Source organism: Notolepis coatsorum, assembly GCF_963971535.1.
Source record: "Notolepis coatsorum genome assembly, chromosome: 11".
Lineage (NCBI taxonomy): Eukaryota > Metazoa > Chordata > Actinopteri > Aulopiformes > Paralepididae > Notolepis > Notolepis coatsorum.
The window spans coordinates 62,927,109-62,940,009 of NC_140175.1; the positions used below are offsets into that span (position 1 = coordinate 62,927,109).

The 12,901-nt window shown below is 42.3% G+C and overlaps 1 protein-coding gene across 1 annotated transcript in view; it reads left to right on the forward strand.

Annotated features, from left to right (window-relative positions):
• Positions 1 to 12,453, forward strand: part of cplane1 (ciliogenesis and planar polarity effector 1) — a 91,663-nt gene extending 79,210 nt beyond the window's left edge. The window contains exons 48-57 of the mRNA XM_084324946.1: positions 2,554 to 2,709; positions 3,946 to 3,997; positions 4,917 to 5,048; positions 5,299 to 5,488; positions 5,696 to 5,751; positions 6,123 to 6,293; positions 6,489 to 6,643; positions 7,276 to 7,406; positions 7,936 to 8,025; positions 9,081 to 12,453. Coding sequence (XP_084181072.1) covers positions 2,554 to 2,709; positions 3,946 to 3,997; positions 4,917 to 5,048; positions 5,299 to 5,488; positions 5,696 to 5,751; positions 6,123 to 6,293; positions 6,489 to 6,643; positions 7,276 to 7,406; positions 7,936 to 8,025; positions 9,081 to 9,230 — 1,283 coding nt within the window. The 3' untranslated portion in view covers positions 9,231 to 12,453. The remainder of the gene's footprint in view (positions 1 to 2,553; positions 2,710 to 3,945; positions 3,998 to 4,916; positions 5,049 to 5,298; positions 5,489 to 5,695; positions 5,752 to 6,122; positions 6,294 to 6,488; positions 6,644 to 7,275; positions 7,407 to 7,935; positions 8,026 to 9,080) is intronic.
• Positions 12,454 to 12,901: the final 448 nt, after the last annotated feature.

Here is a 12,901-nt window from a genome sequence, read left to right on the forward strand (position 1 = left end):
ACTGTCAGTCTATCTGTCCCACAGAGAGGTCTGTTACCCTGCATCACTGGTTTTACTGTCAGTCTATCTGTCCCACAGAGAGGTCTGTTACCCTGCATCACTGGTTTTACTGTCAGGCTATCTGTACCACAGAGAGGTCTGTTACCCTGCATCACTGGTTTTACTGTCAGTCTATCTGTCCCACAGAGAGGTCTGTTACCCTGCATCACTGGTTTTACTGTCAGTCTATCTGTCCCACAGAGAGGTCTGTTACCCTGCATCACTGGTTTTACTGTCAGTCTATCTGTCCCACAGAGAGGTCTGTTACCCTGCATCACTGGTTTTACTGTCAGGCTATCTGTCCCACAGAGAGGTCTGTTACCCTGCATCACTGGTTTTACTGTCAGTCTATCTGTCCCACAGAGAGGTCTGTTACCCTGCATCACTGGTTTTACTGTCAGTCTATCTGTCCCACAGAGAGGTCTGTTACCCTGCATCACTGGTTTTACTGTCAGTCTATCTGTCCCACAGAGAGGTCTGTTACCCTGCATCACTGGTTTTACTGTCAGTCTATCTGTCCCACAGAGAGGTCTGTTACCCTGCATCACTGGTTTTACTGTCAGTCTATCTGTCCCACAGAGAGGTCTGTTACCCTGCATCACTGGTTTTACTGTCAGTCTATCTGTCCCACAGAGAGGTCTGTTACCCTGCATCACTGGTTTTACTGTCAGTCTATCTGTCCCACAGAGAGGTCTGTTACCCTGCATCACTGGTTTTACTGTCAGTCTATCTGTCCCACAGAGAGGTCTGTTACCCTGCATCACTGGTTTCATAATCTGTTTGTGTCTGTGTTCTAAAGTCAAGTTAGACCGCGCTCTCAGTATCTGACACTGGGTGCTGAAATCCCAAACATTTAAGAAGAATAAAGCCGAAGGCCGGACCAGCACTCTCAGATTTAAAAAAATTGTTTTTAATGGCAGCCTATAGTACAGACATGTTTCGGAACAGGTGTTCCATCTTCAGTGTAATAGGCTAGCAGTGATAGCTTGTAAAAATGGGAGCTATATACCATGTGGGCAGGAAGTGACATCATAGAGGTGAGCTTGGGAATGCTAGTGAACTTTGACCTCCAGAGTAAGGACTTGTTAATGTAGTATGTTGAAAACACATTTTTACCAGAAACTTAAATAAGCCAAAAGCAAACACAAAATTCTAAGAAGCAAATAACCACTACAACAGAAGGAAAACTTTTCTCAATTCATAAAATAATAATAATATACTCATGAAAATAAAAGTAATAAAAAGTCACTTGTAGGAAGCAGGATACATTTTTTCATTCATTCCCTTTGGTACAGAGCCATTAATCAAATGAATATAGTAACCTGTCTCCCCTCTGAGGGCATTGTAGACTAACAAGTCCTTTAAACAATAAGATTGCATTAGGAGAAAATAGAGAGATACGGTACACTCTTAAGCAAGGACATAGTGGTGCTAATCACTCAAATAAACACTTGAAATGTCAGTAGATGTGTATATCTCCGGGACCGATGATCCTGTCTTGCTTACTCCTCCATGGTGGCCGTCCGGAAACATCATCTACGGAGGGAGCACAGCGGATACATCTCCTTCTTAGGTCGGTCTCTGGGCTGCCTGGTAGGCCTGCAGAAGTGCAGGAGGCACCAAGTGTGTAGATAGTCCCGTTCGTCTCCTCGTCTCCCGCATCTCTTATGCCGCTCGATGTCATGCCTTGGCAAAAAGCAGGCCCCTCAGGATGATGGCATCCTGCCAATCGTTAATAAGGGTCACGCCATGGAGTAGGATGTCTCTTGACTCCATCGTTGTAGCTACGAAAGCTGATGTAAAACCTGTGTCTGTGTTCTAAAATAAAGAGTTATTAAAGATCCCCTCCAGATGTATTCTAACCCCATATTAATGTTCTATATTTAATAACAATTTGTATGAATGTGTTTTTTTCCACCAAATTGTTCAATAAACTACTGTAAATGGCCTAGCAGCATCTCTACGCCTTTACACTCATTGAGAATGCAAAGATCTATGAATATGCTAATTGAGAACAAGCACCCATTGATATTTGTCAAGAGTTCTAAGTCGGCAGCTTATATTCTTTCAATACCTACTGAGCTTTCTGGTTAGCTGAAGCTAAAGGTGTCAAGTTACCACATTTTGGGCCGTGAGAGGTTCACACATGCAACTCAGATTTTCAAGTACAGATAAGCTCCCCAGGGGAAGAATGTGAAAACGGTGCTCTGGTGACAAGTTCTGCACAAATAACAATCTGTATATATTATTATTATTATTATTATTATATTATAGTCAAAGTCATGCCTACGAGAGGAGTTAATCATTGAAATGGTTCATTCTTTAGTTTTTACAAACATTACAAATGTAAGACAAAACTATTAGTGTCAAAATACATAAAAAAGTCAGGTTTAGTTAGTACATACAGTCTTGTGGATTAGCTATCAGTGGTGGGGTGACCCGTTTGTTTACAGTTGGATCACAGATTGCATCTTTAACGTTATGATTCCTGTATTTCTGATCTCCTGTATTTAGCGGCAGGGAGATGTCAGTCACATTCTGTCATCAAACCAAAGACTCTCAGAGAGGAAGAGGAGGAGTTTGATGTTCATGTTGTCTCCTCTGGACTCCTCTCCCCTCCATCTGCAGCCAATCAGAGACCCTGTTCCTCTAGACGACACAGTCCTTCAGGTAAACACACACTAACACTACGCACCAACACTACCCACAGTCCTATTTTCACAGATCATTTATAATAATTTTCTCAGATCATGTATAATCATTTTCACAGATCATGTATAATCATTGCCCCCGGACCCCCCTAGAGGGGCCAAGGTTCACCCACCACAGTCTCACAAAATCCTGTGGGGTATAATCATTTTCACACATCATGTATAATCATTTTCACACATCATGTATAATCATTTTCACACATCACGTATAATCATTTTCACATCATGTATAATCATTTTCACATCATGTATAATCATTTTCAAAGATTCAATTCAAACCTTTATTTATTCTCGAAAAGACAATTGAGGTCACCCTCATTTTCAATGTCGTCAAGACTTTACAGACATTTGCACACATTTCTACAATATAACAATAATAAATATTAATAACTATCTATTATACATGTTTAGCTGGTCGTTCATACTAATACACATTGGCCGTATTAGGGGGTGGGAAACTGATGGGTGGGGATCGGGCGTTGTGGACAGCGACTCCTACAGGTCGGTTGGTGCGCCTGTGCAGTAGAATCAGGAAGTGTCGGGGGCAGCGTGAGCCTCCCACGCGTTACTCCTCGCCACTGAGAGATCGAGCTGCGCAGGTGAAAAGATGCGACTGCTGTTACCTCAAGTACCGGAGGGGACTTGTGCTATGTATGACTTAGTCCACATTGCAGCCGGCTTGTGGGAGGCAAGAAACAGCGTTCGTGACAGGGGAGGGTTGAATTGGATGATACGAAATTGGGATGGGAGAAAATATAGAAATGGGAGAAAAAGTGGATAAAAAAAACGATCTATTATACATGATTATACATCATCATGCAAAATCATTTTCACACATCATGCTCCGAAATGCCTTTCATTTACTTTGTTCAATTTAGAAGCACACATGCTTGTGTTCCCTGGGAAATGTTCGACGGCAGAAGTAGCACGTCCCACAAAGAGACCTGACATTGTACTTATGATTTATTTATGCTGCCGTGTTTCAGCTAATCAGGCCGTCATCAGAACATGACACTGATACAGTGTAACCAGTAGATACGCCATTAACGCCACGTCCCCAAGCCTTAGCCCACATACCCACTCTCTGAACCACCTAGCAGCTCTAGAGGTCAGGATTACAGCCAGCTCTCGTTCCTTCTAAGTAGCACCCATCGTTACTGTGCTGTGTGTTGAATGACTGTGTTTCTGCTTGTAGGAATGAAAGTTAAGATGGCTGAAGCACATGGAACATCTGGAACGTCAGGAATGTAAGTTCAAATCTGTCCTTATTATACGTTTTCAAGTGTTTTTCATCATTTGTGTACTATTCTCCAGGACTTGGAATTTAACAGCAGCCTCTGACCAAAGGCTGGCACATTTTGGTTGTGGTAAAAACTTTATCAATTCTACTAGCAGGTACTAATAGACAACTTTAATCAGTCCTTTTTTATTCTATGGCTGCATTGAAATTTTATTGGTTGGTGAAAGTCTGTATCCACAAGCAATTGTTGGCTAGCTGAGGACCAAGCAAGCAGGAAACTGTCTGGAGCACCTACATACCAGCTACATACCAGCACCTACATACCACCTCCTACATACCAGCTCATACATACCAGCTCATACATACCAGCTCATACATACCAGCACCTACATACCAGCACCTACATACCAGCTCCTACATACCAGCTCCTACATACCAGAGCTCCTACATACCAGCTCCTACATACCAGCTCCTACATACCAGCTCCTACATACCAGAGCTCCTACATACCAGCTCCTACATACCAGACCAGTCAATCAGTGCTTCTCTAATCTCACCTAAGGAGCAGCTGGGCTGCTAGCGGGACTTTTAGAGTTGTTAATATGTTAAAGTGAACGTGGGATAATGACCTTCGAGGTGATTATTTTGGGAGATGCAGAGAAAGGAGTCATCACATCTAGCTTGACGTCATCGCTAGAAGCTCCTTCATGACCTGCACACTAACTAAACATCCCTACTAGATCGTCCTGGCTGACCACAATATGCCACTTTACAGCCCAGGGTGGCAGAAAAGGGGGGTTGGGGTGCTAGTATTGTGTCCTGTCTGTATGTACAGGATATCACTCATACCCTCCTCTACTCCTCTTTTCTCTCTACTCTCCTTTCGTCTCTCCTCTCCCCTCTCCTCTCTCCTCTCTCGTCTCCAGATGTGCGGAGGACAGTCTGGGTGTGAGTGGGCTGAGTGATGTGGCAGATATTCTGGGAGAGTTAATGAAGGACGGAGCTCTGTCCCCTTCCGACCTGGGACTGTCCCACACACAGGCTGCCCGCATCAACAGGTAGAGGAGGCACCTCACTGCTTAATATAACTAATTACTACTACGTTTTGGGACAATCTCAGAACATATATAAAGTCTTAATGAGTATAGAAACCAACGGTGTACTTTTTTTTAATACTCAATTTTCTTTTGGAATAAGTACTCAAAATGCATCTGAGGTAACTGGTGTTCTACCTGTGTAATACACATCACGGGTGACTTTTTCCAGTGATATGATTGGCTATCAGCAGCTAACTAATATGACTGACAGCAGGCTGGACCACCAGCAGCAGCAGAGAGGCGAGGTGTTGCAGAGGGAGGTGTGTTTGGAGGAGGAGCACAGGAGAGACGTGAGGATCTGGATGAGGGGGAAACAGCGGGAGACGCAGGCTGAGTACCGCAGACAGATAGACGGACTGAGGGGGAGAGAGTTCAGACCTTACTCCACCTCTGCACCCTCGGTGAGACCGAACACACGCTTTACACGTTACCTTGAAATGCCATTGCAGCACTGCCATTATTACACCACTACTATTAAGTATATTGCGGTTTTAATGCTTTTGGATGCCTTGAAATATATATTGATACCGAGCCAATATCGATACGGTACAGCTTGGCCTCGTTTTTCTACATTTCTTTTATTAAATGGCTGACGTTGTGCTCTACAGAAACAAACATACAAAGACAGAGCCACCATGAAGAAGAACAGAGAGGAGAGAAACAAGTGCGTACATCTCCTGTGTGTGTGTGTGTGTGTGTGTGTGTGTGTGTGTGTGTGTGTGTGTGTGTGTGTGTGTGTGTGTGTGTGTGTGTGTGTGTGTGTGTGTGTGTGTGTGTGTGTGTGTGTGTGTGTGTGTGTGTGTGTGTGTGTGTGTGTGTGTGTGTGTGTGTGTGTGTGTGTGTGTGTGTGTGAGAGAGAGAGAATGCTATTATGTATTACATTTTAGTGGCCCTAGTGGGAATGGAACCCCTAACCCTAGCAGTGTTAGTGCCTTGCTCTACCCATTGAGCAACACAGGATCAGCTAGTGTGCGTGGCTGTCTGTCATGTATGTTCTGTGCCTGTGTTAAACTATGTGTGTGTGTTTTTAAACAGGGTACTTTTACAGCAGTACAACCAAAGGACTTCTGAGGCCTGCGCTCTGCTCAGCGACCTCCTCACTGCTCCTCTAGCCCTGCCCTGCCCCTCACGGCCCCTAGGCGCCACTTACTCCTCGCGGCCTCTCGACGCTCCTCCCTCCTCCCTGCGGCAGGATGACATCTACAGGTTTCCTTTCAGCTGTTCATTCACTTGATCTATTTCAATAATCAAAGTGAAAAACAAAAGTGCAAAAATAATAAATATTAATCTTTTTCTCATTCATTCATTCAAAATGTCCCCCTCAGATTGGGTGTTTCTCTTGTCTGGTTTTTGTATCTTTGCTTGTGGAGCCCATTTCTTAACCCTAATATTGTGTCTCAGGGCTCGTAGTTTGTCAGCCAGTGGCAGAAGGATCAGCACTAGGACCCTGGCAGGCCAGCCCCGCTCTCTGTCCTGTCCCAGAGACAGACCTGGAAGACAGGGGCTCCCTCTGGCTGTGGAGAACCGTCATGAGAGACTAGGACTGAACAGACCAGGTAGGGATCATGGGGTCTGTGGTCTAGTTTAAAGTAGGGGGGAGGTCATGATTGTGTTGGACTGTTTGTCTCTCTTCCCTTTAAGATGAGCCATTGCACCCCCTCCCCCGACTAAACAATGGTGGGCAGAACTCCTATCCTATTGCACACCTGAAAAAATCATGTATAATGTGAAAGGAAAAATAATACACTTTCAGAAGATCTGGGGTCGGGCAATGGATTACATACCAAATATGGGTATAGAACTGGAGAGAGCCAATTGAAGCATAGAGATTGTGGATATTGTCTTTTTATATTCTATATTTGTCTGCCTGTTTTTTCTTTTTTTCTTTTTGTTATGTTTATTATTTTATTCAGGTAGTAGCACAGACAATCATGGTCTTAAAGTAAATCATGCATTCGATAGTTTTTTCTTTTTTTTTGTACTAGGAAGGGTCGGGGAAGGGTTAGTAATTGTTTAGTTAGGAAATGTAATTTATATATTTATAACTTGCATTTTACAACTGTATGTAAATGAAATGTTAAAAGCAAATAAAAGATAATAATTGAAAAAAAAAGAAGATGAGCCATTGCAGAGGTAGTGTTCTAGGTCTAAGCTACGTTTTGTGTGTCTGTGTCTCTGTGTGTGTCAGTGAGTTCTCTGCCCAGGAACCGTCTCTCTCAGGTGACCAGACGAGGCATGTTGACTGACCTGAACACCAGGAGAAAAGCAAAAGCAGGCAGCCGGCCTCACAACCCACCCAGAGACGAGCCTGGAAACAAGGTAACTAAAGCAAGGTTTGGTCAACAGAGGACAGGCTAGAAACAAGGTAACTAAAGCAAGGTTTGGTCAACAGAGGACAGGCTGGAAACAAGGTAACTAAAGGAAGGTTTGGTCAACAGGTCAGGCTGAAAACAAGGTAACTAAAGGAAGGTTTGGTCAACAGAGGACAGGCTGGAAACAAGGTAACTAAAGGAAGGTTTGGTCAACAGGTCAGGCTGAAAACAAGGTAACTAAAGCAAGGTTTGGTCAACAGGACAGGCTGGAAACAAGGTAACTAAAGGAAGGTTTGGTCAACAGGTCAGGCTGAAAACAAGGTAACTAAAATAACTAGGTTTGTTCAATTCACAGTTAGTTTACATCCACTATTGTGACCTTTGATGTTTTCTTCTCTTAGTCTGTAGAGAGGAAAATGGGCTGGAACAAATCTTCATCTGGAAAGAGTTCAGGAGGAGGAGGAGAAATGAAGCAGAGAGAGAGAGAGGAGGAGGAGGAGGATGAGGAGGATGAGGAGGAGGAGGAGGAGGAGGAGGAGGAGGAGGAGAGAGAGGTGCGGAGTCCGTGGGACCCTCCATCAGAGATCAGAAGGCTGCTAGACATGGAGGAGTCAGACCCAGGCCTGGTGAGACTGACATTATCATACCAGTATACCAATGTTTCTTAAAGGGGAAGTTCACCCAAAATTTCAAAACAAAGTCCCCTTAATTCAATCAGCGCCATATGGCGCTGTGTACCGTGTGGTAAGAAGGCTGCCACTTTAAAGTATAGGAATACATGGCGGTGTTTGCAGGGCTCAAACTATATTATATATCATAGCTATGGATATAATACTATTGCCCATTTGAGATAGAGTATCTATCGTTCAATTTGTGATAAAGAAATAATTTTTTCATCCATACATTCACGTTTTATACCGTGGTGAATATGAGTATATAAACGCTTGTCCTGCCCGACAAGGAAAACCCCGCCCGGACACTTTAGATTGACGCACAGCTCAAATGATGTGCAATACCGACCGCAAGGCGGCAGTTGGCGGTATTGGACGTTTGCGATCCCAATTTTCTCTGGTTTGGCGCTCAAGCGTCGGCGAGTTAACCCGACTTTATTCGTGAGTCGCGTCCAATGAGTTAATCAAGTGCTACAGTATCTATCCATCCAGATAATTTTGGATATATGTGCCGTAGAGACATCTGCCGTCTCTCCAATACAATAGAGCTGAATGCCACTGGGTTCATAGCGTTCAAAGTGCCAAAGGAATACAAAAATGAAAAAGTCAACAGCAATGTCTCTTTCCAGAAATCATGGCTACTTACTCAAGATAATCCCCAGACCTTGTTGTGAGCAGTTTTATTTAGGAACTATTTTCTAGTGAAGTAATAATAATATATGGCTGTTGTACTGAACATACGTCTATTAGTCTTATTATTACTATTAAGATAATCATAATACTGGGTGTAAACAGGTTTTTCCAGTGTTTTACCTACTCTACCACTGCACAGAAAGTAGGCATTTTCTTTTGAAAGTGGTTACCAATAGTTACAGGCAGCCATGTGGAAGAAAGACAACCACACAAACATTCTGTGCACTCTACAGAGTTGGCAGATGGTGTTTAGATTTAGATTATTGATGTGTGGTCTGTTGTTGTTGTTGTTGTTGTTGTTGTGATTTGTCCATCAGGGTGTCTCTGGCTTGTCAGGAGGTCAGGTGAAAGACAGAGGGATGGACTGGCTGGAGGACCTAACAGAAAGCAGTGGCAGCATCCTCAGCAAGCTGGACTGGGCTGCTATAGAGAGCATGGCGGCTGGAGAGGGAAGCTGCTGTTCCTAATTTATGCAAATGACATGTTGTCCGCTTGTGACTGCAACTTGTTCCTGTTTGCGGATGACTCAGCCCTGCTGGTCTCTGACAGGTTACAGGTTGAAAAAACCCTCAGCTCGGAACTAGGCAAAATCTGCATATGGCTCGCTGATAACAAACTATCATTACACATGGGCAAAACAGAGTCCATTCTCTTCGGTTCAAATAACAAACTCAGCAAGACCGACGGCTTCTCAGTTACAGTGGGTGACAATATTGTCACAAGGAAAGATGAAATTACCTACCTGGGCTCCATCCTAGAGGCAAATCTTTCCTGTGACAAAATGGCATCCAATGTAATAAAAAAAAGTCAACCAACGAACTCGATTCTTGTACCGGATCTCCTCTCTGGTAAACAAGAATACCCTGAAGACTCTGGCAGGAGCACTCATTCAAGGTTACTACGACTATGCTTGCACCTCATGGTACCAAAGTACCTCAAAGGCGCTAAAAACTAAATTACAAACATCTCAAAACAAACTGGTCAGACTACTGCTTGACCTTACTCGTAGAACCCACCTCACCCCTGCCCACTTTGACAACCTAGGATGGCTTAGAGTAGACGACAGAGTACATCAACTTGCAATGGGCCTGGTCTACAAGATACACTACACGACCAAGGTACCCATGTACATGTCAAAATACTTCCCAAAGGTCAGTGAATACCACAATCACAACACCAGAGGGAGCTCCACAAATCATGTTAAACCCAGATTCGGCTCAAACAAGGGACTAAACACGTTTCGCATATTATGCCACATCAATGTGGAACGCCCTACCCAAAGCTGTAAAGGAATGTGAATCACTACCCACTTTCAAAACCACTCTCAAAGAACACCTACGGGAGACTGCAATTCGAAACTGGCCCCTGTAAATGTCCCAACCCAACCCCCTCCAATGTACAGTAAATGACGAAGTATGGTTTTGTCAATATTCCAATGTACAGTTTTGCTTGTACAGTTGTACAGTGTCCCCCACCCACCCCTCCTACCCAACCCCCCCCCCCCCCCCCCACCCAACCACCTCCAATGTACAGTCCCCCTTTCCCCCCACCCACCCAACCCCACCCCACCTACCCAACCTCCTCCAATGTACAGTTTCTACGTCAAATGTATATACTCTCTTTTCTGGACTATTTTTGTATCACAAACAGTACTGTATTTGCAAATCTGGTATGTCATAAATGTATAGATGTAGCAGTACTGTCTATCTGTATGTCGTGTATGTCATATATGTTATGATGAATTGAAAATGGGGGACCCTGATGTAAACAAGACGAAAGTCTTTCTCTGGTCTGCATCCCCTTAACAATTGTATGTATTGAGCTGTACTGTACTGTACCCATTCTGCAATCTGTTAATACAGTTTTCAATCAATCAATCAAAGCAGTGGACCAGCTTAAAGGTGCTATATAACATTCGGCCACTAGAGGTCAAACTAGAGCACCAGCATGTAATTTATCCAATCAGGCGCATTCCACATGGGGAAATGGGAAGTGCATGGGGATATATACACGCAACATTCATTTTGGACCAGCCAATATGTTTTATATGATAAATGCATTAATCAATCATTTATTTTGGGAAAAAGCAATGCTTTTTATTCTGCACCTTTCTAAAAGCTCTGGATTTTTCTTAAATGATTGCTATACATAAACATTTTATCTATAGCACCTTTAAAGCTCTCCTGTTGAGGTTTTGACCACTAGCTGATCAAATTGACACTATATAGTAAGGGGTGGGAAATACCAGAGGCCCCACGATACAATATTATCACAATACTAGAGACACAATATTGTAATATCACGATATATTGTGCTGCTTTACCTTTTTTCAACTGCAAAATGATGTCCCCAACAAACAAAACGTCAACATCTGCACAAAAAAATATATATAGATCATGTTTTATTTCATAAATTAAAGTTTTCAGTCTGTTCACCGTATTCCAATAATTTGTATTGCAGTAAAATGGGATTGTCAAGAGAAGAAATACTGTATTGATATAATATCGGCACACAAAATATTGTGATATCTTAGGGGCCCCAAAAATTGTGTATCACGTGTTCTTACAGCAGGCGTACGAGGACACACACCACGAGCACAAATGGTGATGTAGGACACAAAAGAAGGGTGCACTGGAGGTGTGTAAACAGCTCTTGTGCTTCAAATTGATTGGTCCATACAATCTCCCTCAAAATCTAACAAGCTGACTGCCCATCAATCAAAGGGGGTTCACCAAACTGAAAGTGAAACTTAAGCATTTCAAGAACAAAGAAAATGGACTTTGCAAAGGTTTTATCATTTATATGGTAATTTTATTCAGCATGTAGATTAAAAACAACAATAGAAAACTGGTTATTTGGGTGGAAATGTGAATATAAACAACATCTCTGTTGGATACCAGTAAAGGGGAACTCCGTGATTTCACACAAACAGGGAGTCATTTGATTTAAATCCACAAGTATCCACAACCATTGTTTTGGGTTTTGACTTCATGGAGGTGGAAGTCGTTAGGATTAGTTTCCTCCGTGCCCTCGCCTCTTGTACCAGATGTAGGGCTGTGTGAGTGAATTTGCCTTCCCACGATGATGAAAACAAGATAATCGAGATGCATGCCGTGTTGCTCTCATTTTGTCTTGTGTTGTAAATGTAGCGCACCCTTCCTTCACAGCAGTGCGCTCTCTCTTTTGGTCAAAAGTAAAACAAATTCAGATAGTCATGTGATGTTCTCAAATAGATCAGTAATCATGATTATGATTTTTTTCCATAATCGAGCAGCTCTCCAATACATTACAATACAACTCTAACTGTTGACTGTTCTGTTATGTAGATTTAAAGCACTTTCTGAAACACAACACTATGGGATATCTGTGTCTGAAACACAACACTATGAGATATCTATGTGTCTGAAACACAACAGTATGAGATATCTATATGTCTGAAACACAACACTATGACACAGGTTAGAATACGCTTAGGAAAATACAATATATTCTGTAATCAGTATAATTTTCCTACAGCATACGGTACTGTACATGTGTAATTGTCACATAGTATTTGACTGAAATTAGACATTCATTTGTTTTTGTGTGTTTTTTGTATGTGATTTATGTGTTTGTGTAAATGTTTTTATATTTCATTTTTGTATGACATCATTTGACTTAGGAAAGAGGAAATAAAATGTTTATATTTCAGTGGCTTGTTTTGTGAGTCCTGGTATTTGAGCTTGCCATTGGTATTAAGTATTTAATTTTTTATATACTACAGTATATCATTGTAAAGCTTTAGACTACCGTTTCATCCGTCTATACACCTTCAGACTACTGCCAAACCAAGGCCATCACAGATCAGTGTGGATTACAATTAAACATTTTATTATATATATACATTTTTTACATGTATAATATTTTGTTATTTTTAATGGTGTGGTTCATATTGTTGCTATTCAGAGAACTGCTGGTGAGACTTGTTTTGTTCTCAGAGCTGAGCTGAAGGAAGTATAGAGGAATGTCAACCAACCAGATAATGTTTAGTCTATTGACTTTCAAACATCACAGTCTAGTTTTGGCATCAACTACGTATATACAGGCTACACTAACCTGAATCACTGTTATGGTTTGAAACCGACCCCAATAGCACAAC